Consider the following 27,898-nt stretch of genomic DNA (forward strand, 5'->3'; position numbering starts at 1 on the left):
TTTTCAAAATGTTAGTCTTGATAACTTATTTATTAGGAAAAAATAAGACATCGGTACTGCTGTTATTTATTTATTTGTTTATTAATTTATTTATTTTTAAAAGTTGACTTATTTTTATATTTTATTTATTTTTATTTTATTTATTTTATTTAGGCATAAGCTACTACACTTTGCGTTCCAAGAGGACAGGGGTCTCAAGATGGATACCGGCTGAGAAATCAAATGTTATTTATACTCTGTTAAATACAGCCACAAATGTTGAGACAATTTTCATCAATAGTCTAATGTTAGCAGTACAATTATCAATATTCATGCTGTTTATTTTTTAAAGTTTTAATTTATTGGAAGTAATGCAGCAAAATCAGCGATTCTAATAGACACTGAGGAGGGCAATCACAGGCAAAAGAGAGAAACAGACGTTTTGTGAGCTACATGAACAAAACCCGAGAGACTCAAAAAAGTACATACTAAAATACATGACAAAAAGTCATTCAGAAAGCTTACCTTTTCAGTAATTTCAGTACCAACCTCTGTCATAGCAGACCTTCAGTCTCAGGAGCAGCATTCTGAACAACTGGTGCACATGACAAATCATGGAAACTCTGGCTATCAGCAGAGCTTTAATCTGTCTGACTGGTAGCCAAGGTGACAGGTTTGTGAAGTCATCATTGTCATAGGTAATAAAACAAACAAACAAAAAAAATGCTGTTTGTTTAAAAAATGTTGTGTTTTGCCTTTAGACAGGTTATAGACTGCCTGAATGGAACACAAGAGACATTTAGCCTCTTTTTTTTCTTTTTTTTTTTCTTTTCTTTTCTTTTTGGGTTCTGTGACACAATATAACTAATAAATAAAAAATAGCCACTTTTTATTTATTTCATCATTTGACTTCACATAAAACAGTTTATTCTTACACAGAAGTTAACAGGCAGCTGCTTTATTTGCCCATTCTTAAATAATTTATTTAACAGATATGAGATGAAGACCTAGCTTAGGAACATATGCTTGTATTGCTTTGATAAACATTGATGACCAAATATCACATGAATGAGTTGTTGTGCACATCATTTTTCTTTGTATGTCTGAACTACGACAGATGGTTTTATTTGCCAACAGTTAGAGCTCAACATGCATGTTTTTTTAGCCAACATTTCAAATTCATAGACCATTTGAAATACATAGGATAGAATGTTTGGCATCTGTGTTAAAATGATGAATAAAGTACACAAAGTGTGTCCATTGATGTACTCTGAACGTTTTGGTCTAAATCCTAAACTGAAGACTGGGTCTCACTGCTACACACATAAATATTGCTGGGTCTTATGCGTCTGCGACTTCGGCCAGGAACCTTGGGGAAGAACCTGCAGGTCTTGGGCATAAAGTCTAAACAGGCTTCTCGAAACTTGCGGATCCTCCAGCAATAGATTACAGGATTGAAGACGGCTTTCAGGTAGCTGAGCCACAGAGCGCCTACGCTGACTGGATAAAATGCTGGGCTGAAGTAGAACTGGCGGCTGAAGACTGCCAGCAGGCTCACTACCGTGTGAGGCAGCCAGCACACCGAGAAGCCGATGAAGAGGATGAGGATAGTGGTGAAGGCCCTGGTCTTAAAGCTCATGTCCACATTAACCTGCGGGGGGCGCTGCAGACCTGTAAGACCCAGCTTGCTGACATGGTTGAGTCCAACGCTGCCTTCAGTGGCATGGTTGTGGATGCGCAGCGCATTTCTCCGCACTGTGTTCAGAATACACAGGTACGAGTATAACATAACGCTAAATGGCACAAAGAAAACAGCCACTGCTAACAGCACAGTGTAGCCCCTGTCAGCCAGTGAGTCACTGTATCCCAGGATGCACTGGGGTGCCCGTTCTGCCATCCCAGCTGTCCTCCAGCCCACCACAGATGGGAGGGACACACAGAAGGACAGCGCCCACGATGCTGCGATCAGAATTTTGGCCCGATGTGGTGTCAGCTTATCCTGCCTCTGCACGATGATCAAAAAGCGATCCACGCTGATGATGAGCAGGATGGACACGCCCTCCAGGACAAAGAGCCAGTAAAGCATGACTGATGCTCTGCAGAATCCTGCTCCGAAACTCCAGTCTGTGGTTGCCAAAGTTACAGCAGTGAAAGGCATACACAGCAGTGAGAGCATGATGTCCGAGAAGGCCAGCGTGGCCAGAAGAAGATTGATAGCCGATCGCATCGCTGGTTTCTGATATACGATCAGGCACACAATGGCGTTACCCAGGAAACCAATGGTGATCATGAAGATCATAATGGCGGCCAGTGCCACCCTGAGCATGGCAGGCATGAGAGACTTCTCGACGTCCTGCAGCTCAGCCTCCATTGGCTCCAGCAGGTCACATCCTTCCAGAGAGCTTGCATTACACAACGACATGGTAGCAATGTCCATTAAAAGCAATGTTAGTCCATGCCTGAAGGATCAGCTCTACTCCTTCATCATGGTCCTCTCAGAACTTCTTGCCTTGGTCACTTTCTACAGCTGAAATAACCTAAAACAAAAGAGTCTGTTAGACATATAAAGGCTGTTGCAGCTCTCTAAATAACCTGAAAAAGCAACGTCTGTCGCCTAACACTGAAAATTGAAGGTGTGAACTGCTATGCTAGAGGACAGGCAAGGTGGGATCTGAGTTGGAATCCAATGAATTGACTTTTCTCTGACGCTAGCAAAGAATTACATAATCAATCAAGCAGATACTTAATCACAGCGAGGTCAGGGCTCAGAGTTGCCATTAGATTATAGAGAAAAGTAGAAGCATTTAAGACTCTGACATTAAGATTCTCAACATTTCCAATAATCTTTATCTTTTCAAAACGGAGCAATGACGCGTTATATAAATCTTATGCTCATAACTGAGTGATTGACATGACAAATATGGGGGTACATTTCCACTAAACTCACAAATGAACACAGCATCACTATTTCATATGTCGGATAAAAGACGAATGAATGTTCTAACTATACTCACCCAGTGGATGCTGCAGTTGCCATGGTTACTGCAGCAGACTGTTCTAGGTTGAGGACAGGGTCGAGTGTTTAGTGCAAAGGATAAATTCAACAATTCATTGAAGACCGTCTCTCTTACAGGGGTGGTCAAATATGTCAAGGTGCATCATCCAAGAACCTGCAACACATAGAAATGTAAGACATTAACATACTTGTTTCCTATTGTATGCAGAAGCTGATCTTTTCTAAGTTTCCATGGTTAATAGAATATAAAATCAGATATCTTCTGCAAGGTCAGTCTGTCTGCTTGTTTTTTTGTCCATCAGTATAAATCTACTATTGTTACAGATTTATACAAATTACCAATTACATCATACATACATTATACCCTACAAATATACACATATATCTTCCTCAAACATTGACACTGAGGGAAGTCGTTGTAAGTAATTAGCATGATAGGAGAGCGTCACTCTCAATTCAGTAGAATTTAGTACGCTGAAAAAGGTTTTGGGCTTAATTATTTAATATTTGTCAAGGGCAAAATGTCTGTTTAATATGCCTGTTTACTCTCTTCTGAAGACCTTGTGTAGCAGAATCCTCCATACACAGCCGCCTTAGCAACCAGGCCATCAATTCCATAGCAACAAGACAATCCCTTCTGCTAGAGTGAGAATCCTCATGTCTCCCTCACAGGGTAACAGTGACCTATTTTGTAAGTGATCATTTCAGTGCCGAATTTCCACTTACAATACTCATTCATTAGAGTGCTGGGAGTTAATTTACTTGCATTTAATGCTTAACTAAACAATTAATGAAATCAGAGTTTCTTTTGTAGATGGTCAGGAAAGATCAATTTATTTCTGCTTTTAATGTTTTATCCTTTCTCAAATATAGTCAAAGTTTAGAATTACTTTTTACTAATCAAATTAGCAACTGATAGAAAATACAAAAACTGGTGAAAGAAGTCTCTAAAGAAGCTGGCAAGGGCATCCAGTGCCAACCATTTCAATAATTCAGTAAGAGCTTATGTCATAACATGGTTTAATTAGGAACTGTCAAACAGTGTAATTTGATTGGCTATCAGAGAACATGGTAAAAACATAGTGTATGTTTTATAACGTTATAGTCAAAACTGCAAAACTGGCCTGCAGTATTGACATCACTGAAAGTCAAAGCTGCAGGTTGCAGAGTTCTGATTGTGGCTTTAAAAGGACAGAAACCATTTAGCCTTTCAAATGATGATTGGTTGGAAGGAAACGTTTGCGTGAGGGGTAGCTCACGACCCAGCAGACCTCTCCAAGCTCTGAGACCCCCTCCTGCAGTGATTACTAAAACTCAAGAGCTCTCCAACAGTTCTGCAAGAGATAGAATCAGCATAATACATGTACCCATCTAGAACCAATGCGACTCATCAGTATTACCCTACTAAATACACACACACACAAAACACACACATACACACGCACACACACACACACACACACACAGGTACATTTGTGCTTCTCACTGTCCTTGATACAGCGCGTGTCCTGTATTTTTACTTGAGAAACAGATGTGATGTGTGCACTGGAAATGGATGTTATACTTGTCAAGAGGAAACTCACAAAAACCTCATGAAACTGGAAAAATGTATGAAAAACTAGAGCACACTACAAATTGTCATATTCACACAAGCAAAGAGATGGCTCATGATTTTTTGAGGCCTCTGGGCACAGATGCAGCCCCTCTATTCACCACCACCCCATTCTGCACTCTGACAATAGGGCAGTACCTACAAAAACAAGAATTGAATAGAAAAAAAAGAATTTAAACAAAATTATTAGTTTTGAATTAATGAATAGTTTCACAAAGCTATTCATTCATCTTTGACCCTCCTCAGGCTGTGGGGTCTGTGGCCCACTGAGGCCCCTGGACACTGGACCTACTGGCTCCACTACTCATTGTCCGACTACAAGCTGAAATAAATGCATAGCATTAACATTACCTGAGCAGCTGCTTATGGTTAGCTGACACTGTCTAGAACCTTTACTTTATGTGGAGGTTCTTTATCCATCCCTGATTACCATAAGCATCTATCTATATTCACCTCTGAAATAAATTCAGTAGATTGCAAATGAATTAATGGAACTGTTCAGGGATCAATCTGTGTTAAACAATTGAAAGTAAGTGTTCTAGATTCCCTGTTACCTGTCATGTTCTTCTGGTTACATGCACTGACCACATACATGATTACACTGAGATTAGCTGAACTATTAGAACTATTCTGACACTCAAAGTGACATCTGCTTTCGTTTCTTACAAATGTTCTATGACATATCTCTGATAAACTCACATATGGCCAGTTAAACCCTATTTAACTGCTCAGTATAGGGTCGATGTTGGGCACTAATGGACTATGTGTAATATGGGTTACGTAGTCTGATTACCAACATCAGAGATTTGTAATCAATACCTTCGGAAACAGGCGCAATCAGATTAAAGTTACTGTTTTATGGATAATTTTTTAAGTATTGCTTTTTTTTTATTAACGAACATCAATCAGACTATTACTAATATTATTACTATTCTCAGTTTATGAGTGTAAACTGCATAATAACAGTGTCATAACAATAGTTAGATAAGGATTTGAGAGAAAGAATGAGCAAAATGATTTGAATTTTATGAAGCTAATTAACCAATTATAAAACCAACAGTAGCCAGACCAGAAATAGTCCAAAATAATCAGATTATATTAGATATTTTATGTAATCTCAAAGATTACATTATTTATTATGTTTCATGTAGTATGTAGTCACTACAAATCTTAAGTAATTGGTAGTCACTGTGTGGATTTTATAAAGTTCTGAATGACTCTTATGCTGGAAGGGACTGTTCTTCTGCAGCTTGCTTTCAATACCATATCATCTCTGTTTGTTATCACCTTCTAAAGTGCACTGGCTAGGTTTTAATCCATATGGTTGCTGGTGGAAACACTGTTTACTTTGGTAATGCTCAATGCTCTAACCACAGGTGGTTACCACACCTAATGACAGGTCAGAGTAAAAAGCAAGATGACACATTGAAGGTGCAATGACGGAAAAATGCTTTCTTATCAGAGCATGTTAATTAGCCCAAATGGTACAACATTAAAGGGGAACTCCACCGATTTTTCAAGATTTATGCATTATGAAATGGTTATGATGTAAACAAAATCATTCAGAGTGGTTTTATTTGAAATGTTTGGTTTCTAAAGAAACAAACTCACAAAACTTTTCACAGCGGTGGTGATAAGAACCAAACATCTGCCTCTAAAAGCTACCTCACAGAAAGTTATTATGTTATACAGTTACAAATATGTTCTCTGATTGCTGAAACATTATTTTAAAATCTATTCATGGAGATGTACATGCAGGTGTTTTAAGGCAAAACAGCCCCTAAAGAAAACTTTTTTGTTTCAGATTTACCTGTTTTACTAAGAGCAGACATGTGTAGTTTCACTGCATATTTTGGATAGTAAACAAAATGGGTAGTTTTAGTTAGAAATATCGGTTAGTCGGTTAGTTTCCCAGTGAACCAATTCACATCACAACATTCTGAAGGACTTTGTTTACATCTCAATGGGTTGACTGTGCAAAAAATCAATGGAAATCCTCTTTATGAGGGTCTAAAACCCCTTCCTCCAAGGGTTAGTGTATTAATGGCATTATTGCATCTATGCAGCATTTGTATCAGTGTATCGCCTGTATCAGTATATCAATGTATAATCATATCAATCATATCACTATATCAGTGTAATATTAATGCATCGTATTCCTGTATCAACGTGTCAGTGTGCCAATGCATGATTGCATCAAATGCATGAATGTATCTTTGTCACTTGCACCAATGAATATTTGAAGCATGAATTTCGTCACTGAGTGCATAAATGTATCCAAATCGTCAATGTATCCTTTATCTGCGTCTAATAGGTCCATGTTTGTCCTGCTGTCCCTTGCAAATCCAGCACGAGCGATGCTACAGAAACACTGCTGTGGTGTCTGGCTGATGCTCTGCTAGTTAGTGCCGCTTCCTGGCATTTGACGATAAACACGAGCAGAGAGAAACAGACAGCGCTGCTGTAAGAAACGAAGAACACGACACGTTACCTGTTAGTAAAGAAGGAGCTGAACGGTCGCGTGTGGTCACTGTCGATCCCACAGACAGCTGAGAATCCCGCTCGTGCGCTGTTTTTATGAGGCGCGCGCGGAGCGATGAGAAGAGGCACGTGCAGCGTATAGCAGCGCTAAGAGAGGAGTGCAAACCTTCCAGAGCTACAGCAGCCCACACCTGCTCCTCCTGTATCAGAACACACTCTGATGCAAGCGAGGAACAGCCTGTAATGGACAACGCGCTTGACCCTCGCTTGGCAACATTCTTATGTAAGACGCGCTCTCATCGATTTGCAGGATGGGCCAAACACACACAGAGAAAACATCTTCGCCTGTCATTTTTAAAGAGCCCGGTCTCTCGCAAATATATCTGATTAGAAGCCCCCTCATCATGGGGGTGGTCTTTATACTGTAAACATACTGTACAAGGTCTCTCCATCCAAACATGGATAAACAAGTGACTACTACATTGGAGTGACAGGGCCACCAGCCCTGAGCAGTGGCCAGACGTCGCCAGGGCAACCATATAGCCTCTGACCCATGAGGAGGAGAACTCTCTGTACCCGCTCCGTGTCTGTGCGCCTTGACGTCAGTATCTCACACCGAGGACCACAGAGCGTGATTCACACACTCCCACACGACAAGCACATCATCGCTCTCCTGAGTGGCTTCACCAAACCTTCAAACCTTCTGACTGATCTTAGCCTTTAGGCACGGTGTGAGGATTTATGAATTTCAGTTTATGGCTAAGAGTGAAACAGGTATTCTTAAGCAGTCCTGTTTCTACAGGTGATCACATCTGAGCTGCTTCGGTGCTTCAGCAGTTTTGCTGTACACTGGTGAGGCCTGATGGTCTGATGGTGGGCCTGCATCATAGAAAATTTTGTTTTCTTTGTTTCTTTGAAATAAAAGAGTGTGGTGTAGCATGTAAACATAGTTAAAGTTACCCCCACATATGGAAACAAAGCTGCAAGATTAATTTGTTTTTTACAATTGTTTTCAAACAAACGCTTTGGGTCTCATTCAACAAAAAAAGTTTTTTCTTAAATTTGTTCTTAAGAAATGTCCAGAGAAAAAGTGTACGTCAGATTCATGACGTGTTCTTAAACTGCAGAATTGTTCACACCTTTGTGCTCTTGAGTGTGTGTAGATTCTGTTCTTGCCTATGAACAAATCCCAAATAAGAAAACATTGTTGAATGTCAGAATCTTCGTAAAACTGCATAAGTGGGTTTTCAAGAAGAAATTTCTTCTTAAGAACAATTGGTGAATGAGGCCCAATGTGTTTACATATATCTGCCATTTCAGCAGTCAAGGAATCAAGTAATTAAGGAGTGTTTTAGGTGAGACTGCTTTTTGAATGAGGCACAATATAAAGCAGCCAACCATAGCAGAGGTCATTTACATAAATCTGTCCTAAAATAGCATTTTTAACTTGGAGACAGTTGGAGGTTGGAAAATGGTTGTGTAAAAATGAATTATGACTGAATAACATGAGTATCATACACTCTTTAAAAAGTTGCCGCATAAGGTTTTTGAATAATGCCATAGAAGAACCACTTTTGGTTTCCTGAAGAACCATATTTGAGAAAGAGATTCATGAGGGTGAAGAACCTTTTAAAGGCTTAATGAACTTTCACATAATATAAAGGTTCTTTGCCACTTCACGAGGTTGTTCCTAGAACAAGTGCCAGCTCTAGCCTTTTGGGGCCTCTACGCAGGCTTTTTGGGGGCCTCCCATCATGCTAGTTGATGTACTGTAAAATTAGAGGCTGAGGCTCAATCCCATTTCTCATTTTTACCCCTGTGCCTTCATTTTGAGTGTCATCTTGCCCCTTGGAATTGATTTACAAAGGGTAGTGGTTGAAGTCTTCCTCTATGGAATGGGACAACCCTTCAAGAACCCGACACATAATTAGTAGGTCGTTGATGGCTTTTTTGTAAACAGACGTGATGAGTTTATGCCAATTTTAGGGTTGTCTGTAGCAAATCAGAGAAATGTTAGAAAACAAGGACATCTTCAACACCTGGGAATGCTGGTGGCTTGGCTTGTGGAATGTAGGACAGACTGCAAACAAGTTTTGCTGTAGTTAGCCTAGCTACACACGTTAGTTCAGCATGCAGTATTTCTTGTTTACCAAGCTAGGTTTAAGATTAGTTTGATCTAATCCTGGCAGCAGAGGTGACCATGTTGCTTTCTCATTATTATAAACGCTTTACTTTCTACATATTTGGGTAGCATGATTATTCCTTCTTTGGCCACTTCTCCTCATGTTTCTTGTGATTGGATGTTCGTCATAAAGGTCATGTTTTCCTATGCGCACACATTTAGATTAATCACAGTATCTAAACCTGGATTAATCACAACCTGAGTATCTAAATCTGGAGTAACAGAGAAAGTTGTTAAACGCTGTTGTAAAACGAATCAGCTGCAATTGTGTTTGTTAGGTTTTGTAAAGCTAAAACATAGCTAGAAAGCTTGTTGAATCTTCTTCATTACACAGAACCCAGATCCACTACTCATTGTCCGACTACAAGCTGAAATAAATGCATAGCATTAACATTACCTGAGCAGCTGCTTATGCTTAGCTGACACTGCCTAGAACCTTTACTTTATGTGGAGGTTCTTTATTCCTTTCTAGATCACTGTACTGGTACCAGCACACCTACGTCAAAGCGTTTACTTCTGGTTTTTATATGTAATTTTTATCGTTAAATCGTCCAGCACTATGGTGATGCAATATACACTTAGAGAACTAAAAATTTCAGGATTCAAGTCCCACAAACCATTTTATTCAGAGCAGTTATGATGGTCTCATTTGCAACAAAAGCACCGAATCGGCAAACACTAGCAAACCTGTGGGTCCTTACCTTTAAAGTCTTGCAGCTATTCACAGACATCATAATCCAAAACATGTGGTCTTGATAACACAGCAAGAGTCAGAGATTAGTATAGAGATAAACTCCTCCATTCTAGCTTCTATTAGTCTGTGTCAGTAATTCATACAGTTATTCCGATTGATGAGGGTGTTACCATTCAGTTGAGACCAAGTTCATGACTGTAGCCCAAAGTATTTGGGAACAGTGCTCTTTTTACTTTGGGTTTGCCAGTTCAGGCAAAACTGGGGTGACAGTTAAAAGGTTAAACTTTAAAAAGGTCCTTAACAGTTATATATTTCAATTACAAAAAATTGTTTTCTTAAGAACCATCCATTAAAAGATTCTTTAGGGAACCAAATGTGGTTCTTCTATGATAGAGCTGTCCTTATCCGCAAGGGGCGATGTGGTTGCAGGTTTTCATTTCAACAAAGTAGGACACCCCTGTTCTATGGCATCATACAAAGACTAGTTCTGCCACCTTTATTTTTAGGAGTGTAGGTGGACCTCAGGGAAAACAATAAAGTAGAACAAAACTGGACATGGCCCATGGAAAACCTCATCTCACTGTGATTTGGCAAAAATAAATAAATAAATAAATAAATAAATAGCACATGAATACGGCCCATTTGACAACATGATAGTGTTTAAATGCCTGTCTACAAGTATTGCTCTGGCTCAATCCCCCAGGTCCTCTCTACCATTACTCTCTACTATCTTACCAGAAATGGAAGACAACAAACATTTTTATATTGTCTCTTGTCATCTCTTATTGATAAAATTTCTGACACAGTAAATACATCTAATCACCCAAGTCTTTACTCATGTTTGTTTCATCATGTCATTCCATTTCTGACCAGAAGATGGCCATATTGCCAAAGGAATATTTCTACTGCTTTAACAGAGCACACATTCACAGTCTGAATGGCACTCGTTCATAGTATGATTATACTGACCTAATGATCAAGCTTATCCTGCTGCTTGATCGAAGAGGAACGGTTAAAGATGCAAGGGAAGCAAGAGTCTCACTCAAACATCAAACTTCTCCAGCTAAGCCTGCTCATCCAGCGTCAGCGCATCAAATGGTTTAAGCAAAGTAAGAGCTGATCACAGACCAGCCCTCCTATGCTACAGTGTCTTGACAAAGCATTTTCGATTACAAGTGAAGTAAAAGGTGATTAAATAAAATATGATATTGTTTCATTCAGCAGATTAAGGGGACATTATTTTTACACACTGCACCTGTGTGAGGCGGTTACAAAAAGCAGAACAGCAGGCAGGCTTGTCTAAATTGGCATCGAGATCACGTGATGATATGCCCATCAAGCACTGTGCAGTGCTTACTCTGTAAACGGAGCATGCAGGTATGCGGATCACGTCGGAGCCAGTGGAAGTGAAGTGAGAATTCATCTCCCCGTCAATTACTCCTCAGATGTTTGCTCTAATTCTATCTCGATAGTACAGCTCTAATCCTCCACCTCTCCTTAAAAGGCAAATACACAGCTCAGAGGCAGAAGAACAGAATGCCTACAGGCAGAGCACTATAGACACCGCAGGACTGAACGGGCAGGCTAAATGTGGTGTCTCAATTAAATTAAGGATATAGGAAATAGTGGTAGAGAATATTATGATGCACTTGGAGCTGTTTAACATCAGAAAATAGAGAAGATGGTACAAGATCTCACATATGTTTAATACTTCATTGTATTTGACCTCCAAAAAGGAAAAAGTCAATGGTATATACAAACAGCCATGCTGGAATTTGATGTTGATTGAGCCCCTCCAATGAAAAACCATATATAAACTATTCAACCCTTTGTTTATAATATTAGTTGTTTTGTTTCTGACTTTATTTTGTGCAACATTTTTGCATTAAAAAGCCAAACTATGCTTTATTTATTTAATGACCACTTTATTTTAAATACAGGGCATCTAACAGTGCCATACCATGCTTATGTGATTTTGATTGTTTTTCAATACAAGGGCTCAATTATTGCTTAGTCATAACTCATTGAAACAAGTAGTCAGCACCATATTTGTGTTCATAAGTGGAAGAGCCAATATCTTATTATGATTTAGGTTATGCAAGTTTTGTTGGTTATATAAGTTGTTTTGTGCATTATTTTGTTTTGCAGGAAAATAATAAACATTCTTTACTTTTCCCCAAGGTTTTGAACAATAACATCATTTGCCAACATTAAAAGAAACTGAAAAAATTAGTAGTATGGACCCAAACCTACTGAGATAGAATGCAAACATTATTACTTGTAATTTTAACTATGTAATTAATCAATTACAACTATGTAATTAACCAGGTAATTATATAATTACATTTAAATACCATAAATGTTACTATGAATATTAATAATGCTAATCAAATGTTATATATGTATATCTTTTGTGATGATTGCTTCCAATTCTACCAAATCATCATCAGTTTTAGAAACTATGTCTTATTTATTACAATGTATAGAAGAAAGTTCAGTTATTCTTCTGTTGGTGAACATGTCTATGATTAATGAATATCACTGTCAAAAACAGTGTGCACTGAAACATGCAAGTGGGAGAAAGATTTCTGCAGAGAACAAGTCTAGTCTGGATTAAAAAGCACTGTCAGTGGAAGTGGATAAGTAGGTGTGATCATAGGGAAAATTGTTCCTTTAGATGTAATCGTCTCATTCAATTTTAAAATGCTGAACTTTCAAACCACCTGTGCAACAGAAAATGTTTTGAGTCATCCTCTGTTCTGGCATGTTGGAAAAATTCACACACAAAGATCTGACCGAGCCACAAAGCCATTTCAGTACAAGACAACAGAATGACCCTGAAATGATTGCCATGAGGAAGAGATGGAAAAGAGAACACCAACTTCAGCCTTTAATCCTGTAAGAAAAGAAAAATCATCCAAGCTCAACATTATCTCCTGTTCTAGAGTTCACCCCATCCTCAATATTCACACATTACATTAGAAGATTAAGAAAATGCACAGAGGTTCAATATCTATTAATGAGTTATTAGCACATCTCAGTCTTCTTCTACTCTACAGTCTTCCTCAATTGACTCAGTACTACTTCGTGGGCTGGCAGCTGCCTTCTGCAGCTGTCCCTGCAGAGCTCCACCGTGACTAGACCACTTAACTCCTGCACCCGCAGTGGGGCTTAATGGACAGGTGCCCACTCTCCTGCCTGCCTCTCCAGCACTGAGGTGCCCATTACACTGCCTGCTGTTTTAACATTCGGCCTTCTCCCTGCCATCATGCATCTGGCAGCGCCATGCTTAGAGTCACTTTCACTTAGGCACGCCCTCTCCTAACGAGTCCATTCATTAGCAGCCAGTGGGTAGAGGGGATGAACGACTTGAGGTAACGAGAAATCGAAACAAATCGGCAGGCCAGATCAATTAGAGGCGATATTTCTGCTCTGTAATTGAATGGATGATTAAAGCCTGATAACAGAATGCATGCTGATTCCTGTTGAGTCTAATTCACCATTCAACAAACACTGGCTGTGTCTACCCAGATTGGCCATCTACAGTGTTTGTTTGGGTTAAAAGGCTTGCACTTACACCTGTACCTTCCGCTGAGCACTCAGAAATGTATTTGTTAGTGGACAAATAGGACTTCACATCTGAACTAGAACTAGAAGAATTTTTTTTCTGTGCAAAAAAAAATATGCCAAGTCCAAAATGTAATGTTTTTACCGATGATTTTGGCCTGGTCAGAGTGCAGATTTAAACCCTATGAGAATATTTGGTCTCACATCAAACACAAACAAACTTGGCAATGTTTTTCAACTGTTTCAAGCCATCAGTACTGAGTGGAAAAATACTGACTCTTCTCTCTGTAAAAGGTTGTCTCAAATTTACAGACAACACTTCAACATCTAAAGAAATCAAAGGGAAAAGCTATCCAATACTTTATCTATTTGTTTAATGACTTGTTGTTTAGGCCATTAAAAGCTAAATGTTTTGCAAGTTTGGCCATTTTTTGCATGTAAGTGTACATGGCAAACAATGCAAAGTAGTTTTTTACATACCCTGTACATTTAAAAAGACTTGATCTCAATATTGTTGGTATTAGTCACTGTATTTATGTCACTATTTGTGCTGAATAACTGCAATACTCAATGAGAAATAACATTATAGGGGCAAAGTGAAGAACACAAATCCTCCATACATATGATATCATCAGTATACCAATTTGAGTGAAAATCTTTGAATTTTGGACCTGAATTTCTATGTCCCCCTTTTGCTTTGTGTGTGCTTGAGCTCAAGTTTGTACAGAAGCTTGTGGTCAATACCACAAATTTGCTTAAACGTGAACAGTGACCTAGAAATAGTGCAGAATCTTGAATATTTCTTCTTCATTTTCAGCTGTCATTATTTTTAAAAATTCTAAAACATTCTGTTGTTCATTAACAGGGTTAAATTAAAATTTAAAAAAGCCCAGATTTTCAATGTGTTCTTAAACTTTTGGACCTGACTGTACATGTAGAAATCTTATAATCAGATAGGCCTCCTACAATCACAGAAAAAAGTACTAAGCTGTCACAAGGGTATGTCTTCAGTACCTTTAGTCAGGGAACATAATTGTACCACTGCAATTACAGTGTAAAGTTGTATTGACTCGATACAGCCTGTCTTATCTCCAAGCCTTTTATTTTATTGCTCTGTTTTCAAAGCATTAGGAAATGAAAATGAACAGATATGCACCTTTACCTGGGGCGAAACCTATTTAAGGTGCTCAGTTGGACCCTAAAGTTACTGCTGTACCTGCGAGGGAACATTTGCAATGTTTGTACCTTGATGAACTGTGCTGTAAGAAAGTTTAAGTAACACTAGCAGAGTGGTAGATACATTGAATGCCCATGAGTTCTCTGGCTACACATTGGCCTAATGCTTTAAGCGAGTGCAAAAAGGCTTTTTACTATGATCCACTGGCTTAGTAAGAGTAGTTATCCTCTTCACTGGGCACTGCACTCTTATTTTCTAATAGCTTTAGCAGCTGGTAGCATGGATAATAAGATCGTTTCTGAACACCACCGTCATGCCTAATGTGATTTAACTCTTATGGACTCAATGATAAACCCCAGAGCACTGTTATACAGCTTAAAGAGCCCACAGTTTAGTCACAATTTAGAAACGACCAGATTGTTGAAAATATCATTTGACATCATTAAGATAAAGCTTGAAGCTACAATAAAGCCAACAAGACCTCTGGACAAAAGCATAAGGTCAGCTGATATCAGATAATTTATCTTTCGTCTCAGCATTTATTAAAGGTCTTTGAACATAAAGTATTCCTGAAAGACAATCTCAGATGTCATTTCTGAAGAAGTAAGAATTAATTTTCTAACTTTACACCCAAAAAGTGTGACAATAAATAAATTCATGAATAGAATGGAATTTCAAACATAGCAAGGTTAACCTTAAAAATACTGTCTACTGCAAAGCATTTGTGAAAGACTGGTTTTCTGAAGGACCAGTAGGGGGCAGTGCTAATTAGTATGAAAAATAGTGCCTACCTCTCACAAGGTATATCAGTTTGGGTTTATGGTCAGATACATTTATCTAGTGTACACTTATAGATTTACGGCATGTGTATAGTTATTGAGGTATATTTCTATACACTATGCAGTACTGTTCAAAAGTCAGAGACCACCCTTCATTTATTTAATATCCAGTCAAAATGGCCATACAGGACAAGTTATTCATTTTTCAGGAAAAATGTCTGAGGGGATCAGATATAAGATAACCCACTTGCATAAAAAAGGGAATAGTCAATGGAGAATAAGTGAAAAAAATCCAAAAAGTATTAAAAAATGGGACTTCTTACAACGATGCAGTTACACCACTAAAACAGACACCATCAGATTATTATTATTTAGCTGTTATCTTTGAGAGATCGAGTACTCCTGCTTCAGACCTGAAAAGGTATTTCGGTCCATCCTTCCACTGTGAGAAGACAACTCAACACTATGAGTCTAAAGGATGTGTAGATGTTTAAGAAGCCCTTACTGAGAAAAGAAAACCTGCAAATCAAACAAAGAACATAGCAAAAACTTGCAAGGTAGTTTGAACGTAAACATTTTGAAGTTAAAACCCCATTTTTTTCAATGTAAATTATCTGTTAAATATATATTTTTTTCCTTTTTTGTCCTGATGCTGAAAAATGAATGACTTCTACTTAACAGCCATTTTGACTGGAAAGTAAATAAATGAATGGGTGGTCTCTGGGTTTTGCACAGAACTGCATACAGACACATGTTAATCCAAAGGCAACGCTAACAATATGCTGTTTTGCATTGAAAGAAACATACACTTATACACGTCAAACAATGTGAACCCTAAGTCTATGAGTGTAAAAACTAGATTGGAGAGACCCACAATAACTTCCTTTTCTCCATTTTAGCAGCTAAAAATGTTTAAGCATAAAGTTAAAGAGATTTATCTATCAGCATTAAAATGAAAAATTCCACAGCAAATTACATCAATAACACAATCCTCTCACACTGCATTCAACATGTTAAAAATAATAAGAAATGTGACATACAAAAACAAAAAAAATGCTAATCAGTGTTCCTTTTATGCAACTGCTTGGAATCACACTCCAGAGCGTCAGATTGTCTCACAATTATCATCTCTCCCTCATAATCCGATTTTGAAAGAAATTAACAAAGTCATTACATTTATCAAACATAACACCTCATTTGAGCCTTTAAATACTTGAATTAGCCTAAAGCGCATGTATGTCAGACACGTAGAATAGGTATTTAACGCTGATCTGCCTCAGAAGGCATAGAGGCTGACGGGGTAGGACTGCTGGGGTTAGAGGGTGGGAACGGTTTAGCCGTCAACACACTTCAACTGGACTCCAATTCTCAGCAGGCCCAATCAGGTTAATCAGTGTTTGTTTCCTGTGGAGCTCCAAGCCTGGTTTTGCAATATGGTAATAATTAACAGCGAACACAGGAAAACAGCAACCCCACTGAAATGAATATGCCAAATGACTGAGGATTTATACTAGAATGTGTGTGTTTGTTATAAATATGATTTACATGTTACATGTTTTCCTTTCGCCATATGTGTGTGCAAAATGACATATATACACCACTATACTGATATGCAGTTTATACCGAACTGTGCTCTACTACAAGTGTACCACACATGCATTCATGTTATTTTCTTCCACTGCGGAGTCCTTATCCCACTACTTTAATGACTGAGCCTAAATAGCAGGATTAGCACATGATGCACAATAACCATCTAGTGTTCATCACTTCTGCACAAGGTTTGGAGAACAATTACCAGCAATTAAACCACCGCCAGTTATTCAAAGAGATAATTATGTCCTTGGTGTATTGCACCAATTAACTACTTTTATTTCAGCCTCCAAACTCTCTGCTTTGCAATGTGTGGCTCGTTTCGAAAAGCTTGAACAACAGGAATTCCTGCACTTATCCCCTTTAAATGCAGATAAGTACACGGGAATATGATAGCACAGAAACCCAAAAGCATCCTCTTATCTATGAAAGGATTTTGTTGATTTTGTTAGTGTGCCATTATGTTGTTGTCTAATTATGATGATTATGTTGTCCCAGGAAAAAACAAAAAAACATCAATGAATTGACATTTTATGTTTATCATCCCAAATGAATCCTCAATTTTTACAAAGCAAGTTTAAGGGCATCTGGTCCATCTTGGTTTGAATCCACTTTGCGATGTTACGTAACGCATGCACAGAATATCCATTCTAGTTTGATCATTAGATTTTCGTGTTGTTTTTTCAGCGGACTCAGGCGTAGATCTTTTCTCTTTCAATCAGAAAGACGGTGCGGCTGTGTAAACTTAGCAGAAATGTGTATGCGCCCCTCAGGGAAGATGCCCATACCTCTGATGACCTCAATACAATTTCCACTCCCATCCCACAGACAAAGATCTGACCTTTGTCCTCACAACAACAACAAAGAGATTCCAATAGAATTTCAACTCTTGCTCAAGTGCATTCGTGGGTGACACATTTGACATTTTTTTGCAAAGATCGGAGACCAGCTGCAATGTTTTATTTTATAATGCACTTGCAGAATTTCTTTTACTGGAGTATTTTCTTTTGGACAAGAACGCATGTTATGGGTCTTCACTGGACGCGTGATACTTGCACAAACCTTTTTCTTTTCTCTGTAGGCCTGCAGGGTATAATGGCTAACTCCAAATACCTGTGTCAATTGTAAGTAATCTATTAAACCATGGAGCCCACAGACTATTTCCTCTGTGCCTCAAATCCTCCGGTTAATGTGATAGCTACAGCAAAAGCAGCAGAACCTTTCACCTCCTGTTCTTTACTTCTCTGCCTCTACAGCTCTGCCTCTCACATGTATAGCACATCTATATGTATGCATGATGCCAATAAAATGAGTTCAAAGCCCAACCATATTCTGGATCTGGTGAAATTAAGCATTTAAAAGACTCTTCAGGCCCCAAACAGTAATGCGCCTCTCATGGATTTCATGGATTTATGTACGGACTGGCTGAGTCCCACTGTTTGCAGGGACTAGTTTGTTGCTGAGGATTTGCATGAGGGTTTATATGCCCACTCCCCGCAGTTCCAGCCAGCGGTCAGAGGCAGCGATGCGTTCAGAGTCAGCTCCCGTACTCTGGGCAGGTTCTGACACGCTGTCACCTTGGCTACTGCTGCCGGGGTGAGCAGCCTGCTGGGCTAGCTGACCCGTCCGGGCCTCGTGCCACTGGCTTGCAGCAGGTGTATGACAGAGGTGCCCTGCCCACTGAATGAGTGCTTCAATAACTCCACTAGACTCTCTCTATCCACAGGTTTATAAAGCCAAAGAGTTCATTTTCTGAATTTCTGGATAAAATCTTTTATATATGATATAAATCTATAATCTCTTGATATTCTGAATCTCTTTAAAATAAGAAAGATTTTCATTGATCTTTAAATTGAAAGCCTAATTTTTCTTCATTTTACCCTCTCATCATAGTACATATTTTTGGAAATTCGTTTTTTTTTTCTTCTTCTTTTAAAAGAAAATCAGCACTGCACACACTGCACACATTTTTGTCAATATCAGGCGATTTCAAATCATTTTATTTTATAGACATACTGGTGTAAAACAGTAAACTAACTGTCTGCTGAGAGATTATTTATGTCCAAAAGATGGCGCTAAAGAAATAACAGCAGTACTTTACACGTCTAAAGTCCTTATATAATACATCTTATTTTATTATGTTATTTATTATCTATATGAAAAAAAGTCCATTGAATAATATTTGATGAACTACGTTGTCTTTTCACACTAAAATGAAAACTCATGAGTCCAGGGTTTAAAGTATAAAGAGGAATTAACGTCACTCTCCTTCTGAACCGGGAGTTTAAGTGTTTTAAATAAGAACCAAACGAAGAAGCGAAAAAAAATGAAGGAAAAAAAAATAAATAAACACCTACTTTTCGGTTTGGGTTGGTTTAGTTTAATATGGACTTAAAAAGTGAGTGGTAAACAGGGTTAATTGACTTTAAAAGAAAGTAAGAAAAAAAAATGCTTTTAAGAAGTTTAAGAACAATTTCAAACACAATTTATGGACTGTTTGATTCTCTGTTATTTTGGCAAAAAGTGCTAGAAAATAGTTCGCCTATATTACTTATAGAGTTATTACAGTATCCTAGTAACTACTTATTACTTTAACAACAGCAACCAACAACAATAACAACAGTTATAATAATAATAACAACCGCATGCTTTTATTATTGTTGTTGTTATTATTGTTGTGGTTGAGTAATTATTATTATTATTGTTATTATTATTATTATTATTATTATTATTATTATTTTCGTTGTTGTAGTGTTACTATTATTATTGTCATTATAAAGCACTCAGACTTAGTGACCTGCGTTTGTCTTTGTGAGGATCTTCGTTCATTGGTTAATTTCACTGAGCTGCTGCTGCTGCTGCGCGCGCGGGTGCAGGTTGGGTTTGGTTGCCACGCAACCGGTGGGTAGTAAATCATCCGCGAAATTTAAATCTGGGGGTGTGTGTGTGGTGGTGGCTGAGTGGGGGGCGGGGGGGGTAACAGTCAGCCGAAGACAAAAGTTCTTCAAGAAGAAAAAGAAGAAGAAAACAATAATCCACCGCAGACTGGAGTTCAGCTGCAGCTCCTCTGAGCTGTTCTCCTACATCCTGATAATAATCTGATTGTGCACTGAGGGCGAGCTGTGTGTGACTGTTCTCAGTGTTTCTGCTTCACCCCGAGTCTGTCTGATCTGATTCCACACAACAGCACAGCTGACCCACTGAGCGGGGAGCGGAGCAGCTCACGGGCCGCGGCAGCAGCGCTGGATTCGGGTTGAGGGCCGCTGAGTGTCGGCGCTCCTGCTCGCTCCCACACTGCAATCTGCTGTAGGATCTCGGCCTGCTGTACTCGGCGCGCTACGTGGCCTGAATACGAACCCGCACGCAGCGGGCACATGACGTCACCGCGTCGTGAAGGAACGCGCGTGCTTTTATTCTGCTGCAGCGCGTTAACGCGCGCGCGCACACTAAACAGGCCGTACAGATCAAAGAGACACGGGGAGAGCAAAAACACCGAGAACAGTCACAGCTCGCCCTCAGCGCACCATCAGATTATTTCAGGATGTAGGAAAACAGCTCAGCACCAGATAAACTCAACATTACCAGATAAACTGAACACGCCGCTTCAGTGAAACCGTTAGACAGTGTTTACGTGAATCTCTGCGGTTAGAATCGTTGACGAACGCAAACGTAACTAAATTCTGAATTAAATAACATGAAAAACTAAATAAATTAGACTGAAGATCGTAAAGTAAGGAGGCTGTTGGGTGGTGGAGGTGGAGGAGTGACCTACACGACACAGCAGCAGTAGCTTATAATGACTGGATTACTTAATTCTGTACGGCAACACGGTTTATTCTTTCTACACGACAATAATAAATAACAACAGACGTCGTTTTTCCTTGTGAAATAAATTGATCTAAAGCATGTTCTCCTTTACATTAGATCAGCTCTGAAGTTTAAGTGCAGAATCAGGACTAAGGCTGGAGGATGTGTATTCGTTGGTCACTCTGTAAACATTATTACTCTAATAAATAATGTGGCACAGTTTGTGTAGTGATTTTGATTGAGCCCCAGAAATGCATAAATAACAAGATAAATCAAAAAAAGAAATAAATAAAGGGGAAAAAGAAAAATACAAAAAACAGCAACATCGCGCAATGTGCTTTCATTTAAGCATGGGCTATTTTTGAAAATGTTTTAAATATAAATGCAGTGGTTCGTTTTCCTCTTGTGTCTCCTAACTTTATCTTTTAATTTTCTCGTTTTATTTGAATTCTTGAATTGCATTCTTGTGATATTTTGAAATTTTTCTAGGTCAAAGGTCAACGATCCCGAGAAAACGCACCATGAAAAAAATATTTTAATTTACTTTAAAAATAAATACGACAAGTTATTGATTTCTATACTGTCTAAATCGAATTAATCGTTTATATTCGCTCCATGATTTTTTTTTTCTCTTTTTTTTCTTTCTTTTTGCGTCTCGAGTGAAATGAAACAACACAGGGCTGCGGGTCAGATCTATCAAATTTATTATTCTCAATCACCTCTGACTGACTCAATACTGAACTTAAATAACAACCACAGAAATTAAAATCAAATAAAATAAAAAAATGTTTTGACAATGATTTGTCGGCCTATCAGATTTATCAATGTGCTGTTCTGTAGGCAAATTTAATAACAATTGTGATAGCCTACTAAGTGTATAGAATATCATCCAGAATTAAAAGAGGAGAGGGAAACGATGCACATGGAGATGCTACGTCTAAGAGAAAGATCACAGCTCGCCCACAGTTCGGGGAACTTCCGAAAATATTCCAAAGTGGGATTTTAGTGAAAAATATAAAGCAAGTCAATCACCACTGAGAATTCATATTGCCAAATTTACACAGACTTATCAAAATTCGCCAAAACTACTGCGTGGAAATAGCAGTAAGGAAAAGGGACAAGAGTCCACGATTATTCAGCCAAAAACATGGAACTAAATAAAATAACCAACAAAAAAGCAAATCAAATGGAAAACAAATGAAGGAGGGGGGAGTGTTCACAAGAGAGAAGGCTGAAAGATGAATAAGTGCAGTTTTAGAATCCTTGTTTTCCCCCATAGTGTTTCCCTGTGTGAAAACTATTCACAGAAGTGCGGTCCACAAAAAAGAGTCTGTAATAGAAAAGCTGAAGTTTGCAGCACAGAGTCTTCGGGAAGTGGACAGGAGCCAATACTCGAGGCAATAAGACAATTCCCTTTTGTTAACACGAATAACGTTATTCCTCTGTGTGAAACGGCGATGCGTCCTGGAGCTCGTTTGTCTTCACCGAGGGTCCATGTCTGACTTTTTTCAAATTTCTCTGGAGGGCCATCCATAAAAAAAAATAATAAAAAAAAATAAAACTACTGTCGCGTTTGGTTGGAGTGTCAATGGGCCAGAACCACCTGGCGATAGGAGCACGAAGAGATCCCCACCTGGTCCTCCGGTTCACCTTTCAAACTTGCATCTTTTAAGCAGTCTATCAGAAAACTCTCCTGCAAGACAGAGCAGAGACAGTCATTTAGAGTTAGGGACATGGGAGGGCAGTAGGCAAATAAAGAAGAGTTGCTAGGGTGACTTTTTGAGCTTTCCTTCTCCTAAACGCACACATCTGCTGCAGTGCAATTCACTCATACTGGTAATAAATGATGTCTTGTCGGTCCAGTTAACTGAACTGTACATGAAATGCGAGCTCTACGTCTCAGTGAACATACGTTTGCAGTCCATGGACGGAGGCGGTGTGTCTGCACTCACGTTGCCGGCCTGAGAGTACACGTCCTCCGGGCTCTGGCCAACCCCGGGTGGCGTCATCCTTTTCTCCTTCTGCCTGCGGTTGCAGAACCACACCCGAACGACCTCCTTCTCCAGCTGCAGGTTGTCCGCCAGGGAGGAGATCTCCTGCGCTGAGGGCTTGGGACACTTCAGAAAGTGGCTCTCCAGGGCCCCCTTCACGCTCACCTCAATGGAGGTGCGCTTCTTGCGCTTCCTGCCCTGCGCTGCGATCTTGTCAATGCTGGTGGGGCTGCCTGTGGTCGAGTCAGCCTCCTCGAGCCACTTGTTCAAGAGTGGCTTCAGCTTGCACATGTTTTTGAAGCTCAGCTGCAGCGCCTCGAACCGACAGATGGTGGTCTGCGAGAAGACGTTGCCGTAGAGGGTCCCCAGGGCTAAGCCGACGTCGGCCTGCGTGAAGCCGAGCTTTATCCGACGCTGCTTGAACTGTTTGGCGAACTGCTCCAGGTCGTCGGAGGTCGGCGTGTCCTCATCGGAGTGCGAGTCGTGGCTGCTGACGCCGCCGTGGTGCTGCTGGTGATGGTGGTGTGGGTGTTGGTGCTGGTGGTGGTGGTGATGGTGGTGATGGTGGTGGTCCATCTCTGGCGAATCGCCCCGCATCAACCCAGGGTGGACCAGGCTCCCAGTGGGGTTTAGCATCCCGTTGACAGTGAACCCACTTGGCTGGGAGTAAATGAGGGACTGCTGAGACTGCTGCTGCGCCCCGGTGATGGTGCTGATGTGAGCTGCAGTCGTGCCACCCCAAGCGCTTTGGTGGGACTGGTGAGCGCCTATGTGTGGAGGGCGGTGGTGCAGCGCAGTGCCCGAATGCAGGTCTTCTCTATTGGAACCACCCTTGACGTCCTGTTGTTGGGGGCTGCCTGCCATCCCAGCAGGGCTGGAGGACCAAGGAGAGCCAGCTTCGGCTGCAGCGGCGGCGGCTGCAGCTGCAGCGGCGGCGGCGGCATGTGGCAGTGAGGTTACCCACTGGTGGGCATGGCTTAGCATGTGGCCCCCATTGCTGGCTGCAATGCTCCCTTGCATAAAGTCACTCTGCACCATCTTGGCCGCAGGGTCTCCTCTGTATCCACCTGACACCGAAGTCACGGCACCACTTCCCGGCTGCATGCCACCACCTCCGGACTCCGAGGGCACAATGGAGCCTGATGAGAGAACACTGTTGCTAGCCAGGTAGGGATTGGAAGCCGCCGTGGCCATCCCCCCTCACCACTTTGTACCAGTCTACTTATTATTCCCCCTCCCCGTATGCTGTCGTAACTTTTTTTCCACCCCTGGAAGGGACGCTCTAGTTCATGAATTATTCAAACTGGGAAAACTATGCTCGGTATTTTGGTTTGATCCACTGAACGGTAATCAGAAATATCCATCAAATTTTACAGAGGAAATGGACTTTTGAAAGTAGAAATCCACATTTCCCGGCGAAATCGCTTTTACATCTGCTCAACTCTGCATTCCGTCCGTGAAGTCATAACGTCCTTTTCAGAAAACTGCAACAGCAAGAAAAACACAACACAAAAATGAGCACGCGGGTGAAAAGTCTCACGTCCTGGACGTTCAAGGTGACGGTTTGGTAAATCCCACATGGAGGCACATCATCGACAGCTCTCTTCTTTTTTTTCCTCAAGGAGACATCAGGGCGATTTTTTCCTTTGTAAACTTCCCGCTCGTCCTGTGAGCTGCCTCGGCCTCCGCTCCGCTCACTCTGACTCGCTCCTCGTGTTTTATTTCATCATGTTCTCTCTCACAACTTCCATCTGCCCGCAGCTTCACGCGACTCTGACTACAGATCTGAAGCAAGTTTAGAGAGTCAAAAGGCGCGGATGATGAAGAATCCCACTCTCTCTCTCCTCTCACTCTCACTCTCTATCTCTCTCGCGCGCGCTCTCCCCTCTCGTCCTCTGACAGTTTTATCCGTTCCTGCCTCGGTGCCTCCGACTACGCCAATGTTTACGTTCAGTCGGGGCGTGCGCAAAACCTTCCGCAGCTCTCAGCCAATCGCGGCGCCGAATGCCACGCAAGGTGGACGCTCATTGGCTGCGAGTCGCGCGCGTGGCAGATCTCCGCTCTCGTCTTTAAGACGCGGAGCAGCAGCAGCGTCTCTTCACAGCGACTCCTGAACGCAGCTCTGAGCTGCACTGGCAGCGCGATGTGACGCTGGGGCGGTATGGAGGAGAGGGTGTTTGGGGCTGGGGAGATGGGGCTATCACTGAAGGGGCCGCTGCTAAACTCTGAACTTTAGCGCTCAGGATGGACCGAGTTTGTGTGTGTTGTTAGGTTTTGGGTCTACGCTGGTTCTGGTTTTGGTCGAAGGACTAAAGCTAGAACTCGCTTATACACGACGAAGACTTGCTTAACTGATTAATAAAAAAAAGAAAGAAAAAAAGAAAAGTACATGAATGAATTCACAGACTGGTTTGATCAGACGTGTGGTTTAATAACCGCTGTTCATTCTATGATTGCAGTTGTTTCTCTTTGCACCAAAAATACTGATTAAACAGTAAAAAAGTAAACACTGAAAATAAACAGGTCAAATAATTACTTAACTGAAGCAGTTTCGAGCAGAGGTGCTCTGAAGACTACAGTACAACACACGCGTGTTTATTTAATCGAATTTATTCTTTATAGCCTAAATGACACCGCTTTTCATTCAGTTTTATACTTTCAACTAAAGCGTACAATCTGTGTAATTTAGCCGCGCAGCATTGCTCCTCCTGGTTATTTAATGAGAGATTATGTTTGTTATCCTAATTTTACATTTTAAACGAGTAAACATTTTAACTTGCAGATTAAAGTGTTATTTCAGTCCATCGCCCTGATTACAATGAATTATTTCTATAATGAATTATGAATTGTGAACTCTATCTGTTATGACATCCACTCACTACTAAAGCTACTTTTTACGAATTAAGTAAATTTTTCTACAGTAATTTTTTACAGTAGGTCCGAGGCTCGTGGCGGCTCTTCACATCGTTCATCTCTAAACCTGCACTAATTCCGTAACGTTTTCATCTCACACAGCGTTTAATCAGACTTCGACACGAAATTGTGAAGGTAACAAACAGCGTGTCTCAGAGTGAACGACAGAGTTGAAAAGCGGGTCAATTCCTATTCCAATACATTTAAAAAAGTAAAATGGAGGTGATTGATCTGAATGATTCGCGTGCTTGTTTATTTGTTTGTAGATGTTTCTGTAGGATTTCCTCCTCTACCATGTTGTGCTCCATTGTTTCCAGAGCAGCTCGGAGAGAGGGACTCTCCTGCATAACAACCAACTAACAGTTAGTGCTGATTTCCATTAGCATAAATTTTCATCTGTTTAAGGGAAAATAATAGCAGAGCGGAGGAGAGCGGGACTCAGTCGGTTTGAGAGCAGAGAGCAGAGCTGGAGAGCGGAGCAAAGTGCGCAGAGCCCGGACTCACTGCAGGAGGAGGACAGGAGGCCGAGAGCACCAGCACCTACAGCCAGCCAACCTCTCTCTCTCTCTCTCTCTCTCTCTCTCTCTCTCTAATAAGGTGAGTGATTTAAGGGTAAACGGTAGACGAAAATGAAACTAACCTACCTTGATGAGCGCGAGCTTTGTGGCGGTTCTGTTCTTTTATACAGTAGATAAATCGATCACCTACCAGGACCGTTCACTGAAAACCCAGGACTGTTCGCATAATGCAGGTCAGAAGCAGGTTAGAGGACAGTGGACCGGTCCTGCTGCCGAACACGCACTAAAATAAGCTTTGCGAGATTTTCACAGACCTCGTGCCTCTCCTCTGAAGCCCCCTCAGGATGGTCTACTCGGGGCTGTTTGCTCGCCGCTGTGAAGGAGAAGTTAGAGGCGTCCGGCCCGCGGTGTGAGTGTGAGAACCTCATGAAGAACTGCTGTTTAGCTGCTGGAGAAATCCTCGCTAAAACTTCTCTGAGGTTTTTATTAGAGCGCGAGAGCGGCCTGCTAATTTAGTTCGGCTGAACTCGGTAATGTCCGTCAATGTAACATTTACTTTGGGAAATGCGTGCTCTGAGTCCGCCTGCGCACAAATCTGAGGAAATGTTTCAATTCAGTGAATTTTTATAGCTTAATTTATTATGTTGAATTGAGCTTTTTCGTCAAATAGGGCTGATTTTTTTTTTACCTAAACAGTAGAAAACAGTAAAAAAAAAAAATGCAAATTTGATTGTGAATAAAAGTGTGAAAATGACGTGCAGTCAAAACTCCCAACGGGTACTGATAGATGTTTGTGTAAGGTGTAGCTATGCAACATGTTATCACTTTAAACAAGTCAGAACAAGTTCTGTGGAGTTTCCCTCTCCAAACTAAATATAATTATCGGATATGAACGGGTTAATCAGCTGTGTAGGACTGTTTGAGCCTTGCTCTCATATAGCACACTTTACAGAGTGCAAAGGTAATTTTATATAGTACTCTTGCATATTGCATTCTTACATAGTGTTTGACCATAAAGATAAGGCTAAAATAACATTTATTTATTTATGTATGTATGTATGTGTGTATGTATGTATGTCGTTAGTTAGTTAGTTGTGTGAACTGAAACTTTGGTCGTTGTACTGAATGCTACAAAGTGCCCCTCTATTTTATCCAGCTAGACTGTCCTATACTTTAACTTCGTTTACAGTATCTGGTAATTAAAGTGAGGACATATCCTTACACGTGTTCACTCAGCCTCCATCGTGCTGATGAGCAGAACATTCAGAATAGGCATATGTCCAGCTGTGCTGTGTGGCCAAACCACAGCCTTCCAGAGAGTCCCCCGTTGATCATTTCTCCCACGTTATTAAGTTAATGTCTGGAAAACCTGATACATTCAGAGCGGTGCAGTTCTACTTGTCTGTACAAAGCTGTCCAAACTGAGACGGAGAACAGCCATCTCTATTTACATAACCGTGAACTGCTTGGTGTGCCGTCACACTATGTATACATGGTGCTCTATAGCAGCTTATAGCCTCACACATGTAATAGTAACACCAGATATGGGAATCAGTGAGGCAGCATCATTTCAGCACGGCTAATAACACGCA

At 40.5% G+C, this 27,898-nt stretch overlaps 2 protein-coding genes across 3 annotated transcripts; both read right to left on the reverse strand.

Moving 5' to 3' along the window:
* Positions 1-1,254: 1,254 nt before the first annotated feature.
* On the reverse strand, positions 1,255-2,430 carry gpr45 (G protein-coupled receptor 45). Its single transcript, XM_036573558.1, has one exon. It carries the CDS (start codon positions 2,414-2,416, stop codon positions 1,271-1,273), a length of 1,146 nt encoding a protein of 381 aa, XP_036429451.1. The 5' UTR covers positions 2,417-2,430; the 3' UTR covers positions 1,255-1,270.
* A 19,611-nt stretch (positions 2,431-22,041) lies between these two features.
* On the reverse strand, positions 22,042-24,778 carry pou3f3a (POU class 3 homeobox 3a). 2 transcript variants are annotated; one of them, XM_036597329.1, is made up of 2 exons: positions 22,837-24,778; positions 22,042-22,577 (listed from the first exon to the last, which is right to left on the reverse strand). In XM_036597329.1, exons 1-2 carry the CDS (start codon positions 24,067-24,069, stop codon positions 22,470-22,472), a joined length of 1,341 nt encoding a protein of 446 aa, XP_036453222.1. In that variant the 5' UTR covers positions 24,070-24,778; the 3' UTR covers positions 22,042-22,469. The 2 variants fall into 2 exon arrangements, with proteins under 2 accessions (XP_036453222.1, XP_036453287.1); XM_036597394.1 differs by having other exon boundaries at positions 22,797-24,778.
* Between the last annotated feature and the right edge of the window lie 3,120 nt (positions 24,779-27,898).

Source organism: Colossoma macropomum, unplaced genomic scaffold, assembly GCF_904425465.1.
Source record: "Colossoma macropomum unplaced genomic scaffold, Colossoma_macropomum, whole genome shotgun sequence".
NCBI classification, from domain to species: Eukaryota; Metazoa; Chordata; class Actinopteri; order Characiformes; family Serrasalmidae; genus Colossoma; species Colossoma macropomum.